Below are 27924 nucleotides of genomic sequence, written 5' to 3' on the forward strand. Positions count from 1 at the left end.
CGGATCATGAACGTCAGTGCGAGTATGAGTGAGTTTCAACGGACAAAATATACATGGCAAATGGACAGAGGGTGGATCAATGACACAATCTTTTATGTCTGTACATCTCTGTGGGGCCTCAGTCCTGGCTTGCTTCTACCCAGCATTTGATCACCTTATAAAAATTATCTCCACATTTAGAGCTAATGTCAGTCTTCCCTCAAAGCAGGCTGAAAGTAATGATGGTGAAACATATTAGTAGGAACTGCATCAAATCCTTTACTTGCTTTCACTTTGCATTTTCCTCACTCGTGCTATTATTTAACTTTATCAGTATTAAAGGAATGCATCTCATTATCCAATTAATTAGTACCACCACTGTTTCCTAAGATCAGCAAGATAAGCTATAATTAATAAAAACCCCTCCACCTCCCTCTGAAGTGTGCAATATAAACGAAGAGGATTATATTGTGCTGCCAGTGCTTCCCTGGACTTCATTCAGACAGCTTTGCCTGGGCGTAACTTAGCTCACTGGAAGCCTTCAGTGTAGCCTGCGCCCCACTCAGTCACAACAGTGATCTAGCTGGTAGAGAGTTCCTCCAACAGGCACATGTGCTATGACAAAAAGCAGGATATATTCTGTAAATGCTAAGCTAGCATCAGACTCCAGCTAGAAACCAGGGCCATAGCAATAGGACAGGACACACTCATCTGCCCAGAGCTGCTGGACAGCTCTCAGTCTGCTGTAGCTGGTTCCTTCTGCTTCCTGAAGAGATCCCACGGAGCTGGGGCAGCAGCGTTGCCCTTCAAATTCCAGCATGGACATAGCCTCACAGTATGAAGACTGAAAGCACTTGAAAGTCTGCTTGCATTTACACCACCAAGTGATTCTTCAAAGGAAGCAAAGAACAGCTATATGTGCAAGAAGTAGCATGGTACTGCACTGTGAGCCTGTGCACTTACTCTAGCTTTCGACTAGACAGCACAGCTAACAAGAACAGAGAAGCGGAGGATGGATGCATGGACTAGCTACGATATTATACAACCAGGAGACAAAAAGTATGTATTCTGACTAACAGCATATGCCGCTGTATCTTCCAACCTCAGAATAAAGCAAACAAGGCTATGGCCACCTTTACTTCTATGGAGTCTACATTTAGATTTGCGAACCCAAGGGTATAGACAAATTTCTGGGTTAATATGTGCATGTGCTTGGACCTTGGCTGCATAATGGGTGAGGTCTGGGAATGCATTCCCTACTCCAACACACTTGTTTCTAAGGGAAGGAAACCTGTGTTCACAGGCCAAACAGGAGTCCCGGTGGACTTCAAAAAGTGCTTCATGAGGATGATGAGGAAGCCAATGCCCAAGGCTGTTTTATTGCACTCCCTGGTAGCCCGAGTGTCCCTGTAAGCACTCAGTCAGTGTGTGTTGCTCACTTTATCTTTCCCCCTGTATTGTACTCAGGGGAGGTGAGACTGTCATAATGTAGGTTAAAAAAAAAAAAAAGCTCACATAGATGCAACTGTGGATTGAGAAGTGGCTGGATGGCAGAGCTCAGAGGGTTGTCGTCGGTGGCGCAGAGTCTATGTGGAGGCCTGTAGCTAGCGGTGTCCCCCAGGGGTCAGTCCTGGGTCCAGTCTTGTTCAATGTATTCCTCGATGACCTGGATGAAGGGGCAGAGGGCCTCCTCAGCAGGTTTGCTGATGATCCAAAACTGGGAGGAGTGGCTGGCACACCAGAAGGCTGTGCTGCCATTCAGAGGGAGCTGGACAGGCTGGAGAGTTGGGCGGAGAGGAACCTCCTGAAGTTCAACAAAGGCAAGTGCAGGGTCCTGCACCTGGGGAGGAACAACCCCATGCACCGGTACAGGCTGGGGGCTGACCTGCTGGAGAGCAGCTCTGCGGAGAAGGCCCTGGGAGTCCTGGTGGACGACAAGTTAAGCACGAGCCATCACTGTGCCCTTGTGGCCAAGAAGGCCAAGGGTATCCTGGGCTGCATGAGGCAGAGCGTTGCCAGCAGGTCGAGGGAGGGGATCCTGCCCCTCTACTCAGCCCTGTGTGCAGTTCTGAGCTCCCCAGTACAAGGGAGACATGGCAATGCTGCAGAGAGTCCAGCGGAGGGCTACCAAGATGATGAGGGTCCTGGAGCATCTCTCCTATGAGGAAAGGCTGAGGGAGCTGGGCCTGTTCAGCCTGGAGAAGAGAAGACTGAGAGAAGATCTCACCAATGTCTACAAGTATCTGAAGGGGGGGTGTCAAGAGGATGGGGTCAGACTCTTCTCCGTGGTGCCCAGCGACAGGACAAGAGGCAATGGGCACAATCTGAAACACGGGAAGTTCCCTCTGATCCTAAGGAAAAACCTCTTTCCTGTGAGGGTGCCTGAGCACTGGCACAGGTTGCCCAGAGAGGTTGTGGAGTCTCCTTGGCTGGAGATATTCAAAACCTGCCTGGACGCAACACTGGGCAATGTGCTCTGGAGGACCCTGCCTGAGCAGTGGGGTTGGACTAGATGATCTGCAGAGGTCCCTTCCAACCTCAGCCATTCTGTGATTCTGTGTGATTCTGTGATCTCATGCTGCATTACTTTATACCTTCCCTATTGAAATGATGCGGGACATCAGGGCTCTTGCAAGCACTGTGGTAAGGTTCACTTTCTGAGCCCATTGTCTTCACCCATGCCTTAGTCCATGAGTTGGGATTTCCCCTAGTTGCCTGAGACTTTTCATCAAGAACCAGGTGGCCAGAAGAGGACATGTCCCCACTGGGACCCCTTTATAAATTCCAGAAGAGCGAAGAGAACCTGTGAAATGAGTATTTCTGCTTCTCACCTTGGGGCACGCAGGGGTCTGGGAGGATCTGCCATAGGAATTTCCCCAGCATTAGTGAGAAGAGAGCAAATCCTGTCTTTTTTTAGCAGTGGGCTCCAGTTCCCCTGCATCAAGCTACTTGAGGAAGCATACTCAAGAGCTGATGTTTTATCTTCACACATTTATTATTATACTTAGAATGTATACTACAGTGACACTTAATTTTAGCACTCCTATAAGAACAGAATTAGTTATTTTGCTGCTCTTTCTGTCACAGAGTGAAAGTGAACATAGAAGGTTTTATAAAATGCTTTATGAGTGTCTTAAATCTAATTAAAATACTGTATATTCCATAAAAAATATTTTAAAGGTGTGGGGAGAGGAGTGGATAATTTAAGGTTGGTAGCTACATAATCTATGAAAGATGCATTTGCCTACCAGTAAAATCTATATCAATCATTGGTAAGTTAGAAGGATAAATTGCAACTTAAGCTCTTCAAGGAAGTCCTTCATACAAAAAGGTAGTATGAGACCACATACAGTATGTGCAGGGTATACTGGAAGACTTACACATACAACCGACTGCAATTCACAATAACTAGCTTTAAATGAATTGTGGAATTGACTGCCTACAGTCTAGACAGAGCACTAAATCATTGTCTGCCAAATATTTTAGGTGAGTATTGTGATCACCATGGTTTCCCTAAGAAAATGTTTCCAGCTTCCTTTTGCAAGGGACCCCGTCCTGCTCCTTATAGGCATATTTGGAGAGTGCCTGATCAGCTCACGCTCTGCTGGAGGTGTCTATTTTTAAGCTTGGAAAGGAGAGAGACGGTAGGCACCATCTGCTGAAGTCGAACAGGGAGGCTCCTAGAGAGCGCAAGCAGATACTGGGCAGGGACTTTGGAGATCACACTATTGCACTAATAAGCTACAACTATACTTTACTTAACTCCTACTTTTAGCATCTAAGTCTCTGCTAGATCGTGCTCCTTGACAGAAGATTTGTTCACTCTTGAATTTTAAAACTCCAGCAGCCAAATCTCTTGCCTTCAGAGAGAACAGGACTGGTATTTTCAGGTAGACCATGGAAGTGACAGACCAGTTGCAGCTTTTTGCATAGGCCTGGCTGATGTAGCACGTTGTGCTTGTGAGGTCTGCTGGTGTAACCTCAAGGTTCAAGTAATTTCAGACTGTCCTGATGCCCATGGAACAGGCCACTTTGGTCAGCAGAAACCACTGGTTTCAGATGGTTACGTAGCTGCCTAGGACAGGCCACAGAGCTGGTAAACTCCCTCACTGCTCCAGTCCCATGAGGTTACCGACTCCCTTAACGGAATATTGGAGAGAAAACTCAGAGTAACCATTGGAAAAGGCAGCAATTAATAATCACAATTTCCTCCTACTCATTCCAGGTCTGGATCGTGAGGACCAGGCTTCATTAAGCTCATCAGGGACAGTGAAAGGCTGGGATCTCTGAAGTGTGTCAGAGAGAAGGAAAAATGTATGAGTTGAGGGAACAACTTATTCAGCTGCATGCAGGCTTTACATTTTGTTTAAAATTAGCTTATTGATTTGCCTGCTCTAGTTGCGCACAAGGCAGAAGTGTGGTATTGTATTTGGAGCTATAAATAAGCAAAAGATAGTCTCATTTAAAAGAAGAAATCTATCTTCTGCACTGTTTTGTAAACAAAAGCTCCAGGCAGGCCAGTGAACTGGTCTCCTCTCCCAGGCCCGCATCCTCGCAATGTAGCTGGTCGGAGGAGCTCTGTACTCCCAAACCGAGCTCTATATGCTGATTCTTTTAGGACATTATTTCTGGGGTATTTATCCTTTAGCTCCCATAAAGGGTTTTTCAGCATCCCTTCCGCTTCCTTCCCCGGGAACCAAGCTGTGATATAGCCAGTGCCCCCTGAGCTCCGGCGTGATTTGCACCTGCTTGGAGAGCCATCGCTGCCAACGCCTCGGCATGCGGCAGCAGGTACGACTTGCAGAAGCCAGGTGGCTTTTCTGCCCTGCCTCTGCTTGCAGCTCAGAGGAAGGACGGCGGCTGCCAGCAGAAACGTTGCTGCAGGTACGCCTGGCCACCCGGCAGCAGGGAAGAGCAGGGGGAGGGGGGCAGGTCAGACCTGTCCTTTTGCCTCTTCTCCAGCCTAGATGAGGCGAGAGCTACTGCACCTGCCCGCCTGGGGTGTCCAAAGGAGATGCTGCAGCTCCCAGTACAGAGGTGGCACCCTGTGCCTTGGAGGGGGAAATGCAGCCCTTAGTGTGGCCCGTGTGTGACCCCACTGTAGCTTTAATCTGTAAAATACCAACCCCCTCTCCCTGCCAAAAATTTCTACTTGCTTTATTTATCTTTTCCTACATGGGCTACTAAGCCACTGCTAGATTATTGTAAATACAGTAGGCAGATGAGAAATTGTTGCTATTGGGATTGATTTATATGACTGTTGGCTCTGGTTCCTGCTCCTATTAGAAGCCCTACATAGTTTCATAATGATTTATATTTTTCCATAATATCTCTTGGATGGTTTACAAAGTCTCTAGATCAAGAATATTCTCTATTGACATTGCAGAGTTTTCCTAGAATAACTTCTGTAGTATTCTGTTTAATTTCTTCTTCTCATGCACCGTTGAATTATATAGGGATTTCTGTGTGTGATGATGAGAATATGACCTATGGTACTGCACATACCTAACCTACAATCAGATGAGTTGTACTTGCGAATTCAGAGCCCTCCACTTCTTTAATTTCAAAGCTGCCTTTGGCAGAGAGGAACTACAGCACCTGAGTTACTGCTGTCAGCATCTAGATACAGCCACAGGACTAGCTCTAATAAAAAACATTTTCCCTTTCTCTCTAGCCTATATTTATGTTGCTTCCTTTCCCGCAGCTCTGACCTGCAGGTGTACTTCTCTTAATTTCCTTCCACACTGCTATTCACCATCGTTCTCTGAGCTTTTAAGCACTGGAGAGCATTTTCTGGATCTGCAGCCTGTCAGTTCTCCCGTGATCCATTTCCTACACAAACTGTTCTGTCACTTTGCCCTGTCTTAGTGCATCTTTTAGCACTGCCTCTTCTTCTTTTGACACTAAGATTATTCTATTTTTCTTTATACTCAGCCTGGAATATTTGAAGCCCTGTGCCTCCTGCAGCGTGCCAGACATCTGCACTTTCTTCTTGCAGATCCTTGAAAATTCATGTTGCCAGTTTAACTCTGCCCCCACAAATTTCGTTTTGGAGCAGCTTGTTCCTGCTGTCATGTTTTAATGCTTTTGGACAGACCTACTGGGGAGCAGAGTTGGGGGACAGCATCGGTGTTGATCCCCCCACCGTCAGTGCTGCTCCTTACGGTGTGCTCCCCATCACATGAGAGAGCAGCTGTGACTGCGCACCCTCCCCCTGCTCTTTCCTCACATTCCCAACACCATGCCTGCAGCTGGTCCTGTCGTAGCTTAAATGTATAGCCTGCACGGAGAAAACCCTAAAATCTAGTACAAGCCGACTCTCCTGACAGCAATAAATCGAACCTTCCCAGCTCATGGGAACTTGTGTGCCTGCTCTCAGCTGCATTGCATCTGATTTAGCACACCATCCTGCAAGTCTGTATGAGCAGGACTGCGATTCTCCAGTGCAAAGAGCATGGTTTCAGGCTCTGCAGACTAATGCATCCAGTCAGTTGTCTTATTTACAGTACAGTAGGCTACTCTGCATAACTTAAATATTTCAACACAACATTCTGGGCTGGGAACATTAGCTTTTAATCTCTTGGGGATGGCTCACTTCTGTGCTTTTAAATCAGTGCGCCCTCTCTTAATGGGCTGTGGTCAGTATTTCCTATTAGACTGTCTGATAGTTAACAACAAAACACCCCCTCTCTCCCACACAATTGCAGCAAAAAGGGAAACACCGTTCACTGTCCGTTATTTGCTTGGTATTATTGTTTATAGGTCAATGAATTGTGTGAGCCAGTGCTTTAGACTTTGATTGTCTAGAAGTGTATAGTAAGTGACAAGACTAAATTCTAATTTACACCACTCTCTATGTGCCTCTGGTAATGTCCCAGCCCATTAATATCAGACTTTGTAGCATTTGTCCTTGCCTTGTGTGACTGTCCATGTCTCTCATTTAGGTCAGGGCTATGTCAGCCCTGGAACAATAGCCTCTTTTCCTGTTTTGAAGCATACTTTTTTCCTCTGATACTATTGTCATTCCATCTTCTTGCTGCAACACAGTTTAAAAGTTGATAAGGTAGTACCAGCAGACCAAATCTTGCTTTGCTACAGTGATGTGAATGCAGAGTTATTCTCTCGTCTGCAGTAGATGTGCAGGCTCTGCGGAGGGAATAGCTTGGTGTGAGTTACTCCCTGAGGGTCCCCCCCTTTTTTTTGGTGGGAGAAGATATAAAAACTTTATTGATTAAAACAGGACAAACTAAAATAAATGTGACAAGCTTCCTAGCCATGCAGAACCTGAAGTATTAAAAAGGGTAGCATGTTTCCTTTTGCTCTGTAAGTACAGTCCTTACAGCTCAGCGAAGCCCTGAAGCCTTGTTGAATGCTCAGAAGTTGCACATTGCTCTGTAACAACCGCTGTTTCTGTTATTAGAAAGTCTATAGACTAACGCCAATGCACTCAAACTTCTGTCCCTGATATTAAAAAGTCTATGGCCTATGGCTGATATTAACAAATTCAATTTTAGTGTTTCCCAGAAAGTAAAAACTAGACAAGCTGACAACTTTCAGGATACGTAGAGAGTCTTGAGCTTTTTCACTCCCTCCCCCTTACCTGCTTAAGGATTTCTGCTGCTGTTTCATGTGAGCAATCAAATATCACATAGAACTCCTTGCCCTTCTTCATCTCCTTGAGTAAAGGCCTGGCATCTTTATTCCCAGAGGGCAGCTGGCGGATTTTGATTTTAATGTTGTATCTAGAAGGGGCTTTGATGAGCTCTTGCAGGCGAATTAGACCTGAAAAATGGTACACAGGTGTTCAACCAACCACTCTGTGCAATGAGTATTTATTGTCACATAAACAGAGTCTTTCTCTTCCCAACATACTTCACCTATCCAAAGGTTAAGCTACTAACTTCATATCTGTCAACCTACCAACTCGTATTGTTGTACCGTTTTCTTTTCACCGTTATACTTAGCTTGAGCAAGTAAATATTCTGAAATATATTTTGAAGTGACTGTCTATAGAAGCTGTTTGTATCAATGCAATATTGATAAAGTACTCTTCAAAAAAGATAAAATTCTTCTTCTCTGATGGCTAATTATTACCTCCAAGTTAAACACAAAGAACCTGGAATCGAGGAAACCTCCTTAACTCTTCTACCAAGTTTCAGGCATGAGCAGGTGAGGGGAGACAAAGGAAGAGAAACATTCAATGGACAGCATGTCCACTGTTGCTCACTTAGAAGCCAGCGGTTAGCCTGAGTGGCGCTTACCAATAATTATTCTTAATAGGCATACATACGCCTCTCATTGTCCTCATCTGAACATACATTGTAATATCCCAGAAAGGGGAGCATTAATTTTTTCTTTTCATCAGCTTAGAAACAAAAAGCCCCAGGGCACAGTGAAATTAAACGACTTGCATAGGGTCACCCAGCAAGTCTGAGATCTTGTAAAGAATTGAAATATTTTAAGATCCAATTCTATATCCGTAAAAACACAAGAACATGATTTCTAGGACTAAAGCTTCAGCTGGTACGGATCTATATGCCTTATTTGAAGTCAGTGGCGCTCAGCCACTGGAAGAATTGTGCAAGTATTTAAACACCGTGCAATTCTACCAGCTAATTCAGCACTCCTACGTAATTTGTACTGCCTGCAAAAACAAAGATAGTTTAGAGTTCTTTGAGGTGTGTGATTACACACATCTCTCTCTCTCATTTTCCACAAACTTAATTTTCCCACAGAAAAACTCATGATCTCCTGCTGAGTGAAAGTAAAAGGCTGCCTTAAAAGTGTACATCAGGAAAGAGAGAGAATAGGAGCAAGAAGCACTTATTAAACAAAAATGAACAAATCATTAATACGAAAAACCTCTTTGCTCTCCTGCTGGAACTGGGTATATATTTATCTTGTGCATGAACATCCAATAGTACATATAAGGCAACATGAAGCATAGAAATGATGCAAGTGATTGCTACGTTGTGGAGTGTTGGCTTTCGTTCAAGTATCGGCAATGTGTTTTGAAAAAAATAATTTTTTTCTCTGCCTGCAATGCCAGGTCCATTCTTTGCAGGTTTTTAAGGATCAACAATCAATATAGAATATTAAGCATTATGAGTATTCAAATGTAAATTGCACACACTTTAGGAGAGAAGTGTGGCTGGAAGCCAGCCTGTGTAAATATGAAACAATTCAAGCTCATTATTGCAAGAATGGAACACATACTTTCAATACTGACTAAAAAGTTTATATAGTATGTCCATAAAATGGTAACTTGGCTGTCTCACGCATCCAGGTGTTCAGCTGTGGGCTGCAATGCTTCAGTAGCTATACTGAGGAGTGGCTCTAAGAGGAAAAATAGGGATTAGAGGAGGAAAAGAGTCCAGCAGGTAGGGAATACCTTATCCACAGCCTCAGATTGATTACTGTGGTTTCCCTTTCCAACAGCAAAAAGTGGTTAACTGCAAGTGTTGCTTAACTGTAGGAGCAGAAATAAGATTTAGTGAAGACAACGATTCTCCCCATTTTCTTCTTGGGGAAGGAAAAAACTGCACATTTTAGAATATCTACTTTAGTCTCTTGAGACTTGGACCCTGCCTTTCCCACCGCATCCTACTGCCATATCAAGCGAAGGCAAAGTCTGGTTATAATGCTCTGAAGAAATCAAAGAAACTTTTAGGTGTGAAAGGAGCTGCAGATTTTTTCTTGGAGGACTAGATAAAACCCTCAATCAACTGGCTGCCAGCATAATCAATAACATGGGGAAATAACCATCAGTGTCCTCCTCTTCCTCTTCATCCTGCTTAACAACCCCTTGAACATGATACCACCAGGTTTTGATTGGATATCTGACTTCACTTAAAAATGCCAAGTGCTTGGTCCAACTGCCTTGGGAGAACAGATTGGGGCAAGCACAGCACTTAGAGCTGTCACCCTTTGCTCACGCAGTGGGACCACCTCAAGCTGGACTGGACAGGCAGGAGGCACTGCTGGCTCCCCAGGGCATTGGAAAGTGGCAGCTCAGCTGGGAAGGGTTCAGGAGGGCAGAGCCTGGGCATGGCAGGAAGAGTAGTTGTGCAGGGCTGTGCTGAAGCAGGAACTTGGGTAAGAAAACTGTTGTTCTTCAGTCCAGCCAGGTGGACACTGTGGTGGCTGAGGGGCCCTGTGAAGGTCCTGGAGAGACCTTTACCCTGTCCTGTTGAAAGGAAAGGCTTAGTTCAGGATTCATAAGCAAAATCTTTAAGGATGAAAATCACACTTTTTACATGAACTTTCTTGGCCTGCTCCCTATATTCTGCTGTCGTTAATCCAGATAGCTGAACACCTTTCCTTTGGAAACAAGGTTGAGAATTTTCTGTGATATCAAGAAAGTTTCTTCTTGTCTCTAACTTCAAGTGATTTAGCAAAATTTGGGACTGAATTTTTATCACCAACTTGGCTTTTAGTGATTTGAGCAAGAGAAATGGTTTGTTTTGACATGAGTAAAATATTTAAATATTGGAAAGTCTTTGAATATTTCATATTACTTCATAATATCTGGAATGACTACACGTTATGTGCGCTGTATTTAGGAATTCATATGTAGATAGCATAGAGACAATCTTCCAACAAGCATATTACCATACACATTGGCGGTAAATGTGGTAGCGTGTGTGGGCAGGAGGTGTTTCCCCCACACTCCATTTAATTTTCTTCTTCTTTTTTTTTTTAAAGCATAGTTAATTCAGTCAGGTTTAAAAATTGAAGAAATAGTTTTACCGCTACTGGGGAAAATACTCCTTTCTATTATAAAACTATGCTAGGATTAGCAAATTTAGATGTCTCTTGTAACTATACAAGTCACAAGAAAGCCAGTTCAGTAAGAACTCACATTCTGCACAACGCGAAGAAGCTGAACTGATGTGAAGAAAAGATTAGGTTCCTCTAATTACTAAACAAACGCTCAGAGAGTTGGCTAACAAGTGAGGGAAGTCAGAGGTTCTTTCAGAAGATGAGGAATCTGGGGTAGTTGCCCTTCTCAGAATCTGCTATGTTGAAATTATTGGATTCAGGGAAGATGGAGCAGATGAGGCACAGTCAAACTTGCACTGAAGGCAGTGTTGTTTCTTTGGGGTTGTTAGTTGCTGAGACAAAGTCATGTGTCTATTACAGATCAATGTGCCAAATAACAAAGTGCAAAAGTGAGATATTGGAAGAGATCTATCACAAACCATTAAATGAAACCAAAGAACTGTGTATCCTGTTCTAGTAAGTGGAGAGATAATTTGTGCAAAGTTTATGGTACCTAAATCTGGGAGAGGCTTGCTGGATATATCATGCAGACTAGCGCAAGGTTTAACAAAGCCTTGCAATGGTCTGTCTTTAAAACTTCAGGAGACAATTTTTTCCTTAAACAAAGGAATTACACTTGATAAAACTAACTCTTTTTGAAAACTGTGAAGAAAGATACAGAGAAATTAATCCACAGAATGAAGGTTGATTACGGCCTGGGGACTCTGAGCATAGCCTGGATTATGCTCAATATGGGAAAACTGAGGACGTTCTCCACCACAACAATGAATATCTTTAGGAGTCTTATTTTTCCTTAGTCTTGGGAAGCTATAGGCAATAAGGAGTTGAATGAGAAGTTTAGAGAGAGAAATCTATGAGATCTTTAAAAAAAGCCAGAAAGCCATTAATGCATCATCAAGAAGGACGACTTTGGCTCAAAGTCTATCTTTCAATGGCACGGTAAAGACAGCAATTAGAAATAAAAGTAGAGGCTAGAGTGTACTTTATTATTCTTTATATAGATGGCTAAGGGACAAGAGGATAAAAATCTAATTGGCACAGCTCAGGATCCCATGAAGGTGTTTGCTAAAGTATTTCAGGAACAAAATAAAAGCTCTAGAAGTGATATAGGTGTATTGAGAGGAGTTAGTCAAGTTGTTTAACATAATGCGTAAAAGACAGAACCTGCTAACGTTTCTACATTTGATAAGATGTAGGAAGAGTAAGTGCTTTTTATTCAACGTTTAATTGAGGAGGATGTTAAGCACTATCTGTTGGTTGCAGGTTTTCTAGATTTGCTCACATAAAATTTGCTTATCATTAAGAGTCCTGTTAGAGTCCACTGAGTGGATTGTTGTCACTCAAAAATTAATGTGATACATATTGGAACTTTAAATAAATTCTAAAAGATTGTTAAAAGATTTAAATTTTCTAAAACAAAAATATGGTAATATTTTGTCAATATTAAAAAGGGTATGTGAGAAGACATGGAATAGCTTACCCCAGTGGCAGCGCTGAACAAACTAAGAACAAAGTTGATATGGCAGTAAAATGCTGAAGAATGAAAACTTACGACTACAATTAAGAGACATGCTGAACTGTCAACAGAATATTGTGTATGTTTGTTGTTAAAAAATTCAATTGAGACAAGGAGCTTCCTAAATGTAAAATAGTTGTTCCTGGAAGGTGTCCATCTTCATATATCGTATGACCTGCTCATGAAAAATGTGGAACTGTAAGATAATAGTTTGTCAGACCTCAAAAAGCAGATGTCAATGAGAAAACTTTATTAAACAGCTGGGGTGTGTGAAGGCTGGGCCATTCAGACTAAACCATTCAGACATTTGCCGTCTTCTTGTCCCTGTATTCACTCTGAAACCAATGACCGGAAAAAGCTGTGGCTGAAAAACGTTTGGCTCACAAAAACTGGCAGGACAGTAAACAATGATCGAGATAAGGAGGCTAGGTGCAAGTGGTCTGAATCATTTGGAAACATGAACTCACTCAAAAGAACTGATTTTTTAATATTGCTAAGTCCTAAGTTGTAACTGCATTTCTGTTCTGATGTAGGAGTGAAAGCCATAACTGCGGTGGCGGTGGGGAATCTCAGCTTGACAAACAAGCACAGTAAGCGGCCTTTGCTGGAACTGACAATGATGGCAGGCAGGCTTGCAGCAGTGCTGTGGCATGAAGGATTTTCACATTTGATCTTCAAAGTAGTCCCCACCCTTCGGCCAGGATTAATCTGCAACCCGGATAACCTAGGCAGGGGTCACTATTATAGCTATGAGTTCACTGTTCCTTTAAAAGTGAAGTTGCTCTTAACATTAAATTAGTCTCTAAGGTAAAAAATAGCTCAATAGTTTTCTACCTCCAGCCCTCTGGTATACTCTGTTAATCCAAGATGAGCAGAATGTCGGCACTGAGAGCTCCCTCTTGCATCCAAGATGGGAATTGTGCTTCTTTTGTGCTCTCAGCAGTTCAGAAATAAAAATAACCTTTTCATCTTAAAATCGAGGTTGATTTTTTTAGTAGAATTCTGTCTTTCAGATATATTTTTACAATATGACTTTTATTAAACATGTTTTGGTTTACATACCCTCTTTAAAGGCTTAGACAGATGCTTTGATGGCTTTTCCAGCATTGTTTTACGCCAGTGTCAAAAGATCAATTCAAAGGTTACCTGCACATCTGTAGAGCTGTAAAAGGCACAATCTTTCTATGGGCAATGGGAAGAGAAAGGGAAATACAGGTCTCAGAGCTGGGCTGACAGCACCGTGCTTATTTTACACCAAGGACTGCTAATGAACAACAGTTCCCAAGAAAATCTTCTCTGCTGCTTAGAATGCGCCCTTTAATGTGACTTTGTGCCCAAGTGAAAAAACTAGTTGATCAGCCTTGCTTAGAGTTTCCTGTACTTTAATGGGAGAGCTATAGATCTCTCTGAGCTTTAACTGGGTTGTTTATATGCAAACCTTTTCTTGCGAAGCCAGATTATGGATGCTTAATCCATAGCTGAATCTTCACTGTAGGAGAGATTATGGTCTCTGCAATCATTCTTACAATAAATTTTAGTGTTTAATCCTACCAGACGGGACTGCTTCTGAGAACAGTTTAGAAATGCCATTCTATGAATGACCAGAATGGCTAATATATTTCTCAGAAACAGAATCCTTTTCAGCTCCAGTGAGGGAAATGGCACTGGCTGAAATATTATGGTTGTTGGTACAATATATGGTATCAGCTACAAGGGTAGTAAAGCCTAGGTATGTAAAAATATGAAACAGTGGCTTAGGCTGCCTTATAACATCAATAATCTTCCTCAATCTCAGTGTGTTTAAAAAATAAAAAGATCTAATCTCTTATATGCTTTGAAATCACTTGCTCCCAGCAATGAGTTTGTTTTTCACAGCTTTTTTGTTCTAAGAATAGAAAGGGATTTGCTACTGATATTGATCATCCATGGTATGTTACTGGATAGCCATGACTGCTGTATACCCCATGAGGAGGCTCCTGTCACAGAGAATAATCTTCTTCAAGAGTCCCGGGCTGGAAACATCTAGAGGAAATGCAACTTTCAGACTCAACCTTCAGGTATCCCACTAACAACGGGACTGACTCTTTCTGAGACAGTTTCAAGGAACGAAATAGTCTCTACATTAACAATGCTGTAGTTTGAAGTTGCATTTTGTAGATGTGTTCTCTTAAGATCAGCCACTCACTGAGAGAAGGAATCTATAATCAGCCCCACATGAGAATGTTTATCAGTTTGGAGCTGAGTCATTGGTTTCACAGAAAGGAAGCAGCGTAATGTGATTCAATACCAAGAATTCAGGTGCTACATCCTGGTGCCTCCTAAAGTTCTGAGAAAATGAACAGCTTTTCAAAAGGCATAGGATTAGAAGGATATCTGTACCTTAGGAGGTCTTTTCTTTTTCTATATCCTAGGGACAACTGCAGTAAGCATGCCAAGCTGAACTATCACATGCACTATCTTTCACAGAATTTGTTTATATATATTCATAAATAAAAGTACATGACTCGCAATGCGCCAGTACTACATACCCGTGCTGTCTTCGTATACTACTGTTACTATTTTCCAGTTGTAATATAGTACCAGATCCAAAACTGCTCTGCTGATGGCTGCATAGTCTGGATAGAGGTTGATATAAAACGCATCTTTGTTATCCACTGTAGGGTGCTTCCATCGGGTCTGTATATGTGGGACCTCAAGTGCGTTGCAAATGGACTGCACTGCGCTAACGGAGGAGCTGTGGGACGGTCCAAACAGGGCAGCTACACCAAGAGCAAGCTGATCACATGCTGGGGAAGAGAGAGAAGCTGTTAGTCTGCAGGTAACCTCTGTGATGTTTACCAAAAAAATGTATTCTCCATCCATCCTCACCATTTCAAAGTGAGAACGGGTAACTATTTTGCTCTTAAACCTACTGAAAGACTTGAAAATGGTTCCTGAAAATGGTTTTACTGATTAGTTTTCTATCTTAGAACACCTTGCAAAAAAAAAAAAAAAACCCAACAACAACAACAACAAACCTTTTCTCTGCTCATTACCTTCTAATTACACCGATTCTTCCTAAATTGCCTTTCTCAGAGTGGCATTATCCTGGCAAAACCAGGAGCTTTCTGACTACAAGCTTGCCAAAGGGATGTCACATGCATTAAGTTTCATGGCAGAATGTCAGGGAATATGTTCATGGAGTTGCAATAGGCGCTAAAAAGATTCCCTTTGTGACTGGCAAACTGTTACCAATGTGAGTTGCTTTAATTTCAGGCTATTGAAGTATTATAGACAGTAAAGGGCACTGTGATTCATGGTACTTCATAATCTGTGTTTACAAAACAAGGGGTGAAACCTAGAACCTTCAGTAAAACACAGGGAAAGGAAGAGCCAGCATACACTGATATTTTAGTACCTTTCCAAATCATTCAGAAGTTCATATCAATTATCAACAAACAGTATAGTGCGTGTTAGGCTAAAGGTTTCTTTTTCCTGGTACCTATACTCTAGTCATTGTAGCTAATATTTCTAGCAAAAGAATTCCTCCTTTAGGTTGCACTTCGTTTGTCTCTCCCTCCCATGTCTTCTCAGGCTAACTGACCTAAGGCCAAATAATATTAATTACTTTTGCACATTAGTAAAATTTGCTTCACATGTTTCTAGTAAGGTCTTTATGGACTAGGACAAAGCCTTGCACTGAGTTGCAATGCTTTACTCTTTGTGATGTAGTTCTTTGTGGGAAATCCTGGAATTATTGTAATTGGCTGAAATACTATGTATCCAAACATTTACAATGAACTGAGGTTTTTAAAATTAATATTTAGCTCTGTGAAAGTAATAGAATGTGACAGAAAATGAATTATTTTCTGTTGTCAGCCTACAAATGAGTGTTTTACAGACAGCATAAAATGCACAGGTTTTCAAGGTTTAATTCAGAAGCCTTCTTAAAGGATCACAGAAATCTAAAATCCTATCTCTGTCTGGATTATGTAGATTATAAATCCAGCATATTTGACTTTTTATAGCATATAATTCCAGCATATATTTGATATTTGAAGAACAATGCAGTAAATATAATTAAAATCTAATCTTGTTTGAAAGCGTCCTCCTTTTTTTCCAATCTTCAGTAAGAAACTTAATTGCCATGAAGAAAATTTAGTAACTTAGATATTTGGAAAGCAGCAGCTCACCAGTGTTCTAGCAGAATTCATGATGTGAAACATGTTTGTTTTCCAACCTTCATTTGCCTGATAGCTAACATATCTTGCACCATTTATAGTAATGGATATTATAATGAACTGCAAAGCACATCTGCAATGTCTTAGAGACTTATGGGTCTTTTCCCAGATTTGTTTGTGTCAGATTATGTGCACATCCCTTAATTCCAGGAACTAGACTGCTGTATATAAAATTTCAGCAAACTTCAAGTTTGCCTTCTGGAGGTGAAGAAATACACTGTACTTTAAGGATAGTTGTGAATTTTTTCCTTTTTTTGGCGAGGGGCAGGCTGCAAGTAAATTGGACCATAACTGTCCCTCTGGGGAATATAAAAGAATAGGCAAAAATTCCAATCTTGTTCACTCCAATTCTTACACTTATTTATAGCAGGGTACTTGTAATTCTGTCTCTAAGCCACTGAAACGTTAATATTTCAGGACAGGGAGACTACTGGCTTCTGTGCTTTGAAGTACAATAGGAATCATTTGTTATGAATAATGGATATCTGTCTGTGTGTGCTAATTATGGGTTGTGACATCCCACCGTGCTCCCTGTTAGTCAGTGATCATTTTCCTCGGAATTCCAGGTGGCAAATCTATTTTTTTGGAAAGAAAAATCAGTTGGACTTGCCACCTTTCATCTGGGGCTCTTAGCACGCAGGCAGGATGTAGGCATTTTATCAGAAACTAGATGACAAGTCCAAGTCAAAGTTGGTTCTTAGTTCAAATAACTTTGAAAGGTAAGTTTTAGGTTACCATTTATATACCATATATGTTGGGATTGGAGAAAAAGCAGGGATGAGGCTGGGAAGAAGCAGTATGGAACATGCATGTTACTGAAAGAGTAATTGAGATAATTACCTCTTCTTGAGGCTTCAAAACTATCAAAAAGGTTAATTCTCTGGATGTCGTAGGTTAATGTAGTATTAGGCATCAGTGTTCTGTTTCTATTAATGTTGGTAACTGCAAACTTGAAAGCCAATTCTTCAACATTAACAGGTTCATTTTCCACAGTTTCGAATATCCCTCCTGTTGAAACAGAGATAAATGAGAAATGCTATTTACCTCTTCATCATTCTACATAAAAAGAGAAAAATAAATTATAAGCAATAATAAACTGAGTATTCATAAAGAAAAACAGTTAAAATCGCTGTTAAAAGCACTAAAGCAAAAGCATATTGGATCATTAGTTTTTATCTACAATGTCACTGTAGGTTAACTCAATGTTATGAATGCTAGTTAGACAAACATCTGTGAGATGATGCATGTTTATTATTCAGACGTTTTAAAGTAAGAAGTTTAAATGCTTGTGAAAAGTTTTACTGAGTTCCCAAGTAAGAAAATTAGTGATATTCATTGATCTTGTTCCCCTAGCCCCAATCTAATTTGTATTCGGAGATGAAAGTTGGATGTGTTGGAAATGTTTTCTGAAGTGTTGCTACAAATCTTGGCAGTACATGTTCCACATTCAGAAGTGACTTAGAAGCTTGATTTCTGATCGTTTTAGAGTAGAAATGAGCTGAAAGTTTGCGTTCAAGGGTTTTGTCTTAGGAGGGCTTTGTCTTTTATTTAAACCTGGGCAACGCTCCTGGCCCTTTCTCAATTTGCGGAGGGACAGGTGAACATTCCTCATTTTTCAAAGCTCATTGCTGAACGAGTTTGTATCCCAAACAGCTGGACTTGGTGATACAGAACACAGCTGAGCCAATTCACTGCTCCCACAGAATATTTCACCTCTGCGCTAAGTTTTGAGGGGTGTCTCCTGTGGCGTAATGTCCACCAGTACCATCATGGCACTAGTTTAAAATTCCCCACGCAAAGATAGCACGGTGTCTAAGCGCAACTGCTCTTAACTTACTTCCATACCTCTAAACTCTTCTTTCAAAATCTGCTTTGCTCTGTGTGAACAAAGCAGTGTCCCAGCCCGTTCTGTGCTGAAGGCTGGATGGGCACAGCTATGTGCATTTCCAGCGTAGCCACTGCTCTTTTCTCTGAGTTCTGCTGAACTTGCCAGAGCTTATTTTCTATCTTTTAAACTGAAATTGCATATGCTTCTTGCTCCTTTCTAAATAGATGAAGCGAGTCTGAGTTTTTCTTTAACCTGGAAGCAAGTTTCCCAAAAGAGGTCGTGTAAAGAACCGATTTTAATTTTGGAATCATTATGAAATGCTTTGGCATGTATTTTGAGATGTGGAAGGTGGCTGTGTTTCAAGTCAACAGGCTGTCCCACTTATATTGGGATGTCTACTCCCCCCAGCCTCTAGAGACTTTATTATGCCAACAACACATTCAGACTGTCTGGGAGCACTGGGATTTGATGAATGCATAACAAACACAGCTAATTTGAAAAAAAATAGCTCCTTTAAACAGCAATCTCCAGCTTCAGTACTTGATTTTGCAAGTATAATTTACTCATTTAGTGCAAGTCACTAGAGAATACTTTGGATTTCTCAGTTACATATTTTCGCATTTCCCCATGTGAAATTCAAGCCCTACATATTGCTTTATATTTTCCGAGTATCAAAACGTACTCAGCTAATGTACTGCAATCTCTTGCAATTTTGATGCCACCACTATAGGAACAGTGCAGTCATTAGCTGACAATCAGGAAATGGAAACACAGTGGAATTAAAACCTGTTTTGAATTTTAACTCAGCAGTGAAAGCACTGGAAGCTATCAAACCCAAGCTGGTAAGGTAATCTACTTCTCTAGCTACTCTTGAATATGCTGCATTAGATTATCTTTCAACCCCATATGTAACTCTCCTTATAATGACTTAAGCAATTTACTCATTTACTGTATGTTCTTCAGACTTGCATTTTAGTTACATAGTTCTTTCAGATCCTAGAATTCCTCATGACAATGATGATACCAACAAGTTTATCTCTCTTTTGGTTGAATAAAATTTCATCTGAGAAAAATTTCATCCTTTCATCTGAGAAAGACTAATATTGTCAGTCAGCCATGATACCAGCTTGGTCTTGGGCCAGCAAGATACAGCTGTTGCGTTTCGCTTGGTTCCCTACTGGAATTAACAGAATATATATTCAGAAGCCACTGCATACAGCAAGAGGTAACTTTTTACTAAGATATGGTGACCACCTTCTCTCTCCACTTCGAATAGGATGGGTCTCTTAATCTTCGATCTGGGCAAAAATCTCCTCCATTTTGGAAACTATTACTGTGCTATGCCTATATTACTTTTTGTTTTTCTGAAACTTGCACTTAAAATAATTTTTTTCAGTCGCCCTTGAAGTAATCTTCATATCCTATGCATGCCCGCAAGCACAAGTGTTTTCTTGTTTTAGGACTAGAACTTTTTACAGACTTCTAATCAGTTACCTATTAAATGGAGATTAGTCTTAATTGATGTATATCCAGGAGCTATTTATGCTTGATTAGCAGAATTTTGCTTGGTCTCCTAATAAAAAGAATAGAACCTCACTGGGTAGGGGGAAGGAGTGGAGAGAAAGGAAAAGTGATGGAAAGAGGAAAAGTTTTGAGTGGATGTGTTTGCTAAGCAAACTAATCAAAACTACATAGGCACTGTTGCATACATTTCAAATGTATTCAGACAGCTCTCTCTGAAATTCAGTTGTCTAATCAATATTTTGGTACCCTTTCAGCATATTTTCTAGATTTGTATATGTTAGCACAGTGGCAAAGCACTTAAAAATAACTTCAGTTACGTGCCACATGCTTTAATTTCCTGGTAAGATACTCTGTACAGGTCTATGTCAGGACAGGACAGGTGGTCTCGAGCTCCTTAATTTTATGTGTGAAGTTTAGTTCAGCTAACTGGAGATGCTAAGTAGACTACAGTTTAGCGTCTCTGAAAGCTAGCGCTCCCCCACCCCTAGGATGAGGAGCAGTTACAAGGCCACTAAAGTCATTCTTCAGAGGTCTCTAAATGCTCATTTGATTGTATATTCTCCTGATTAAACCCTAAAGCACAAGGAGTGATGCCGTGCCGCCCATGAAGAAAGCCCATGGGACAGTTTGTGGAGGAAATTGTTACTTACTGTAAGTGCAGCTGGGATCGTTGCATTGTGAAAAGTTTAATTTGCTACATATTTGAACTTGATTTTTGCCTTGGAACCTGTGTGTGTAAAATGAGCTGAATTTGTTTATAAATCTGCGTCACTGTAACGTCACAAACAAAGCAACAGAAAAAATCTGGCTGTTCTGTGCTATTATGTTTTCATCCATGTATACGTAATGAAACCTAGCAGCTTAGTAAATAGTTTCCCTTCTCCCATGTTCTGCTGATGACTTTCAGCCAAGCTTAGAATTTATTGTAAGGTTCAGGTTAAAAGAGAAATAGAAGATTAAGCGACAAGTTCGATGAAGAGCCAGTTTGTCCAATGATTCATTTAAAGAAAGTAATTACTGTACAGCATTTTAAAAACAAATTAACCAAAGGATTCTACAGGAGAAGAGAAAAAAAAAATCAATGTTAACTCCAGATACAAATGATGCTCCTGGAAAGAGGCTGTTATTGCTAAGCATGAAAGCAGTTGGTGGCTTTCAGGGTAGGCCGTTAGAAGCACGTATGTAGGACAAAATTAAATTTTTGAGCCCTCCATTTCCCTTTGTTCTGTTCAGTTATGCAGCCCAGATAGCATATACTCCGCAGCAGCTGTGGCTGATCTTTCCCAGATGCTGCTTCACTAGCTGGTGCTCAACAGCCTTTGCCGTGCTCTTTTGTCATTCTCAGGCTGCAGAGAGTGGCGCAGCCAGCCTCGTGTTACATCATCCTAGCACACTGGCCGCACGCTCCCACAGTACTGGGAGAATCCAGCATTCGTGTTCATTTGACAGATAATCCTGCTTCAGTGAACATATACGAGGAAACCTTTCACTTTCACATTTACTCTGTAAAGTGATATCTGACAGGCTAAGGAAGAAAGCTGTATATTCCCCTCCTTTTAATTCAGCTGTGGAAAGTAAGAGGAAAATGACTACTTGGCTAGTGCTGCTGTGACAGAAGTGAGATCTGAGCCACATGAGTGACTGCTCTTCAGAGAGGAGCAAGGAATGCTGGTCAGACTGAAAATATGACAAGGCACCAGCCTCGTTCATCCTTCAGAGAAAGCAAAAACCTATAGCAAGTAAAATGTCAAGAACATAAGAGTGCACCTCGGTAGGCAGACCTGAAAAAGCAGCTCCAGTCCTTCCAAGCACGTAAATGTTTGATTTAAAGGGGTCATTGAGCATGTGGAGCGCTTCAGAAAAGGTCATGGCTGAATCTATTTCCATATCCCTCAGCGGGTCCTAGTGTCTTGCTTCAAGACAAGGTAGAGCTCAAAAGCCTGTTATTGGACAAATTCTCCCTCCCCACTTTAAAACCAGTCATAAACAGCAACAGCTAAAAATGGTTGACCTTTCTGATGGCAGTTATTGACCTATCTCCCTGGGCTTTGGGGTCAGGTTGTCTCAATGCAAAATATCCCTCAATAACATATCGCACCCATGCTAAGGGGGATTTAGCATATTCTTTTAGCACAAATATGTAGCATTGCATGGGTAGATATGAAGGAATGCCCCCAGCACCTGTGTCGGGTGTGCATCGAGCGTGCAGAGCAGAGCTGGTGACTGTTGCCACATGCAGATTTTTCTCTGCTTCATCCTGTGACTAGGGATGCCGGTTTTCTGTCAGTGGTACTGCTTTGATGCTTTCAAAGTCAAATGCCACCTTCTTGAAATGTTTAAAAAAAAAAATCCCACTTGCAGAGAGATTTTCCTCACTCCCTCAATAACAACCACAGACATGCCAAAAAACAGTTATTTTTCAGATTTAGACCTTGCTCTGGGACACTCCTGTGTTCATTAGCTTGGTGGATGAACTTGAGATTTCCCAATCAAATTTGTTAAATTTTTCTCCAGCTCACTCAGTTGCTGTATGAGGAAGCTCTATAGCAGGCGTATGTCCATGCTTATACCTTGGACCAACGGTCAGTCTCTGCTGGCACTGGGTTGTCTATCAAGGAGTTCACAGTGACAGCAGCTATTGAACTGTTCTCCAGAAAATTTTTACTAATATTCCTCATCATTAATGTGATTCTTTCTACTTTTTGACCAGTGTAACATGCTGGCAGTGTAGGGAAGTAATTTGCTTGTACTTTTAAAATACAGGAGAGTCGCTGAATACTGGACAGAAAATTCAAGAATCATAAGTGAAGCCACCAAAACGATGAAGTTTTAAAAAATGTACTTCTGGGATTTTTATTTGCTGCTAGATTTTCAGTCCTTAGTGTACCATCCTCCTACAGCTAGTAGTTCCAGCAACTTGAAGACAACAGCTCAGCTATTCATACATGTACATTACTCCAGGAGTAGGTATATTAATACTAAAGCTAACTATTTTGATATTATGACAGAAATTGAAGTGAGAAACAGGAGAGCTTAAAAAAATGCTGTATGCTGTTTACATCTCCTATTCAAGTTATACACTTCAAAAGAATGCTCTTTGAAAAATGCTGACATGCATTAAAAATGTAAGAAATAAAATGTCCTAAGTAGAGTGGTAGAGGAAAGATATGGTTAAGATTTACAACTAAGATTTTCCTTGTAAGGGCACAGATATTTTCCTCTTTGGTAGTGCAAAATGGGGGGTTTGTGGTTTACAGCTCTTTCCAGTGAAGAATAAAGACCATATTTCTATCTGGTCATCGCTCAGGTTTCCTTTTCTTGCTCAAGTGATATCTTAGCTGTATAGCCTGAGCATGAGACTTGCACCATCCTGTCTACTTGGGGAGATGTTTGCTGCAGGGGATGACATGCTGAATAGTCCACTAGTGACATGGAAGCACACAGCCCATTGAAAGTATTGCCCCAACACTGTGAAGCTTTGAGCCACTGACAGTTTTCGAAAGGCTTCCAGGGCTACAACATGCAGGCGATCTGCTAGGAGGAGTTCCAGAAACATCTAAACATCTGTCTCCTGCAGGGATTTATGCTTTGAGAACCCTCCCCTCCTTTTCATAGCACCATCTGAATGCCATGAGCTCCATGAGACCTCATTAAAAACCCACCTGTCAGTCACTGAAGAAAAATGAGATTTAAAATCCTAATGACTGTGCAGCTATGTGCCATTGACTTCCCATAAGAGAAGCAGTTGCTGATGCCAAGTTAATGTAAGAGATCCATAAAGCCAAATTAGCATATTGTTCACCCTTGCTTCCCACCTGTATGGATGTGGACTCACACCTCTCTGCTGCTTGTATGGCCAGGTACAGCTCTGACACTGTATGGGCTGGGAGAGTGGTAGGAGTAGAGCTGCTTGTCAGAAAACAAACAAGGAAGGAAGACTTTCTGTGCAGACAACATCTACCTACAGAGTTACTTTTAAGAGAGTGCTGCTGGGAGTGAAAGCACTTGTTAGTGTGCCCCCTACTATCCCCCAAGCATATTTTTCCATCCTTGCCTCCTACCAGGGGGCATATTCTCTTGTGCCACAAGGAGTCTGACTGAGAGCCAGGGCAAGAGTGCTCATTATGGAGCCGAGTCTGAACATTGGTCTTATAGGAAAAAAATAATCAAGTGAATTATTACTTAGAGACTTACCCTTAGCAGACAGCGGAACTGCATCTTTCCTTTTAAAGTTAACTCACTGACTGTATAAAGTTAGTCCAGAAATTGGCTATTGCCTCTAATTTATACATGGCTTAAAACCTCCTTTGTTATGTGCTTGAATAAAAAAGAAAGTTTCTCAGGAAGAATCATTTACAATCACAATCCTATAACATGCAATAATTGCATTTTACATTTACAAATCCACACTGAAGTGGGCTTATTCCCTTAGGTTTTAATGGAATTAAATGCATGAGTTTTGCATTTGCCTCACAGAATATAAACTAAACACGTTAGCATTCTTTGCACGGGTGAATTTTAGGCTTGCAACAGGGACCTCTGAGTTAGGCAGCTATTATCATTCTCATTTTACAGACAGTGAAACTGAGAGCTTGAGTGACTTTTCTGCCATCACTGCCTCTTCAATCTGTTCAAAAGCTGCTTTGGAAGTCTTCCATATGTTGCTCTCTGCTTTAGCGCATTCCCACCCTTTTTCAAGTCCCTGTCCCTACCTCAGCGTTTGTCATCTTTACATTCAGGACTCATTCAGCTTGGTTCCTGTCCAGCATGCCTTTAATTTTGTTCCTCATTGCTACAATCTGCCAAAAAACAGCTTCATTTTATTGCCTACTCACAGGTTTATGCCAGACCCAGGATCTGGAACATTTTCTCTCTCTAACTCATCAGCCTTTTGTGGGGTCCTCCTTTTAGGATGCATTTCAAACAAAACTCTAAGCCCATACCCTTTCTCCACTCCACCCTCATTGCTTTCAGCAATCCAAATCTAAAATAAAAAGAAGAAACAGTGGGCACAGAAAGGTGAATATCATGCTCTCTTGCTCATCTGGATTACCTGCCTCCCTCATTCACATCACTGCACAGGTTTGCTCTGCTGTTTTTGTAGATCACAGGCTTTTCCAGACTGCAAAAAATTTGCAGCCAAACCGAAAGTATGGAGATGGACTGGGTTTTGGTGCACAGGGGTGGCAGTTAAGCTTTCCTTTCCAAGACTGCATAATAGAACCAGAAAACTCAAACTTAGGGCAGGTTCATGACCTGAAACCTGACAAAGAAATATGGAAGGGGCTAGAATTCAACTGTCAAATTCAGTAAATGTAAAGATTTTTTTTTCTTTTTTTAAGGCGAATGAGATTTGTTTTTAGCAGTGTCACTGAATATTTGACAAATTCAATGTCCTACATTCAAAGCTGTAGAGCTGAAATTCATCTCTAGATATTTGTTTAGGACCCTATTGTACTCTGCTAGGCTCTATGGTGGTTTTGTTATTGACTTTAAAAAGATATAGGGTAAAGTTTGTCAGGTTTTGCAGCCTGATTCAAAATTGGCTTGATTTAGACTGAACTCTCACAGGGACTCAGTCTTTATGTTATTTTCATGCAACATGGTTAGTGCTCAATTATACAGTGAGGAACCCTGGGTAGAAATCACATTTCAGTTTTAGCCCTAATGCAGACAGGTGCAAGTTCTTTGACTGCAGGATAGCTGCAACCACTTATACTAGGTCTGAATATGTAACGCACAGCAAACAAGAGCTAGTGAAAGATTGAAATGAGGAGTTCAAAAGAGGGAAAAGATCTTAGAGAGAAAACGATAAAACATTTCTCCATCCAAAACATCCTCTATGAGAGTCAGGGCCAGTTTTTTCACAAATATCTACACACTAGCAAGGTACTGCTATGCTTTTCTCCTTTGGAAAGCAGAGAGATAAAAATATGTATGTCTCTATGTATATGTATAAAGTTGGGCTTATTAAGATACAAAGATCTGCCTTTTCCATTGGGATCTATCTGAGTTCAGTTTGTGAGTTTGGAGATATTTCCCAAAGGCTCTATCAAAATGATGCATGCTCTAGAATTTCTAAGTAATGAGCTTTTTCTTTTTTTACAAGGAAAAAAAATTGGTTGACCTGATTTACGTATCTCTTGAAATAATACAGTGGCAGTGCTAACCAGACGTTAAAGGATCATTTTAGAAGTGCAAACTCTGTATTTGGTGGAGGTTTAAAAAAAGATTGTCTTACTGTCTGAATTTTATTATTTTCACTTGATGCAGTGGCTAGGCAGGAGGCACTAAAAATGCAGGATAATACAAATATTATTCTAACATTGTTTCCTGTTCTTCCTTCCACATAGCCATAGCTATTTGGAACTAGCTATCTATGTATTGAGGCATTCATTCTCAAGAAAATTTCCTCTCGAAAACAGGACACAGAAAAAATTGGTTCTAATTACCCAGTTACACATGCAACATTAGATATCATCTAATGCTTTTTTGGCCATGCAGCAAGCGGACGGGAATAAGAATTGTTTCTCTTCTACTCTGACCTCTTCTTGGAGCTAGAGTTAGGCAGATGAGACTTGGAGAGGTTGTGCTCATAGAATTCATTTGAGACATTTTTACCAAGAACAGTTCACCTTGAAAGGGCACCAGGCTAAATGAGCATATGCAGAGTTACGGCACCCCGCCTTCCCGCAGTACAGGCTCACCTGCTTTGCTGAGTGTATCTGGTATACTATGCTTTGTGAAAGTATGCGGCAAATGAAGCGTCTTCCTCCAACAGAACCACACTTTAATCATGATTAATGCTATGTGTTGAGTGGCTCTTTTCAAAGCTCCTCAGTAACCCCACAAAACTAGAATAGTTTTATCATTAGATGCACTCATTGCAGGACAGCGGGTAACTCCTTGCCAAACACAGGGCAAGACTGGGGCAATGTGAAGTCTTCTGTGGTGGTGGTATGATGCTTCAGGTGAATGTTTTGCCTCAGTGTGAGCATTAGAAAAATGCTAATAATGATAGCTAGGAATATAAAGTAATAAAGATCATTCCATTAATTAATGAGATGATCTTGATCATTGTGTTTGTGAACCATGCGTTGACTGTAGCTATGTGACTGGATATGCTCATCACTCAGTCGCTGCAAGGAGAATTCTCCTGCTTAGTAATATCACCACAGGGCAAAGATACTCCGGGACCCTACATGACCAGTGGTTTTGTCTCTCCTTTTTTTAAAGCTCACAGTAACAAAGTAATAGGGTCTTAATCTTTTCCCTCATCATTTGTTCAGGAGAAATAGGACTTTACAGAAAGAAAGAAATATTTCTACTAATTTCAATATGTTTTGATTAAATTCTCTCATGCCTGAGCATTTCTTCTGTCAGGTCTTAACAGTTTAAAATAGTTTCAGTGGAAGAGAAATTTACTTTCTGATGTCTCTTTAAATCTTTCAGAGCAATAGTTCCCAGATATTTTTTTCCTACATATCTGTCCGAGTCAGAGGATTACCCTTTGCAACATCCAGATATCTTGATATATTAATTGTTGATCATGTGCTGCGTGACAAGATGATCATGAGAATGAAAAGGCATGGAAAAGCAACATGAAAGGAGAGAGGAAGGGAAAACTACAGAGTAAACTATTCGAACTAAGGAATAAAGAAAAGATAAAAAAAGTTGCACAGAAATAAAAAGCAGATGAGGAGAATGGTAGGAAAGCCATTTGAATGAATGCTAAAAGACTAATGGCCTTGAACTGTGGATATTGCTGGAAGTTTTTTACTGATTTTATCTGGATCCTTCTCAAAAAGTGTAGAATGCTTGAAAAATATAATAGGAATTGTTGCCAATGCAGAGTAATTGTACTTTACTTTTGAGGAAACTTTGAAGTAACTGCTCCAAATAGAGCAGTAAAGAAACTATCTAAAAAATTAGTGAAGAAAATTGAATTCGTGGGGTTTTACCTTTCACGTTTATGGAGGTGCTTGCTTAAAACAGGTCGTATATCTGTGCAAAAAGTACTTTACCACATTCCTTTTCAGTTGCTACAAGATCTTACACTTTCCAGTAAGTAGCAG

The 27924-nt window shown here is 41.0% G+C and overlaps 1 protein-coding gene across 5 annotated transcripts in view; it reads right to left on the bottom strand.

The window, feature by feature from the left end:
* Window positions 1-27924, bottom strand: part of GRIK1 (glutamate ionotropic receptor kainate type subunit 1) — a 171890-nt gene that overhangs the window by 65375 nt on the left and 78591 nt on the right. For all 5 annotated transcript variants that reach the window (XM_068911922.1, XM_068911903.1, XM_068911913.1 and 2 more), the window contains exons 2-4: window positions 17338-17505; window positions 14806-15063; window positions 7580-7761 (exon numbers count right to left, since the gene is read on the bottom strand). In XM_068911922.1, coding sequence (XP_068768023.1) covers window positions 7580-7761; window positions 14806-15063; window positions 17338-17505 — 608 coding nt within the window. The remainder of the gene's footprint in view (window positions 1-7579; window positions 7762-14805; window positions 15064-17337; window positions 17506-27924) is intronic.

This window comes from Struthio camelus, chromosome 1 (assembly GCF_040807025.1).
Source record: "Struthio camelus isolate bStrCam1 chromosome 1, bStrCam1.hap1, whole genome shotgun sequence".
Taxonomy (NCBI): Eukaryota; Metazoa; Chordata; class Aves; order Struthioniformes; family Struthionidae; genus Struthio; species Struthio camelus.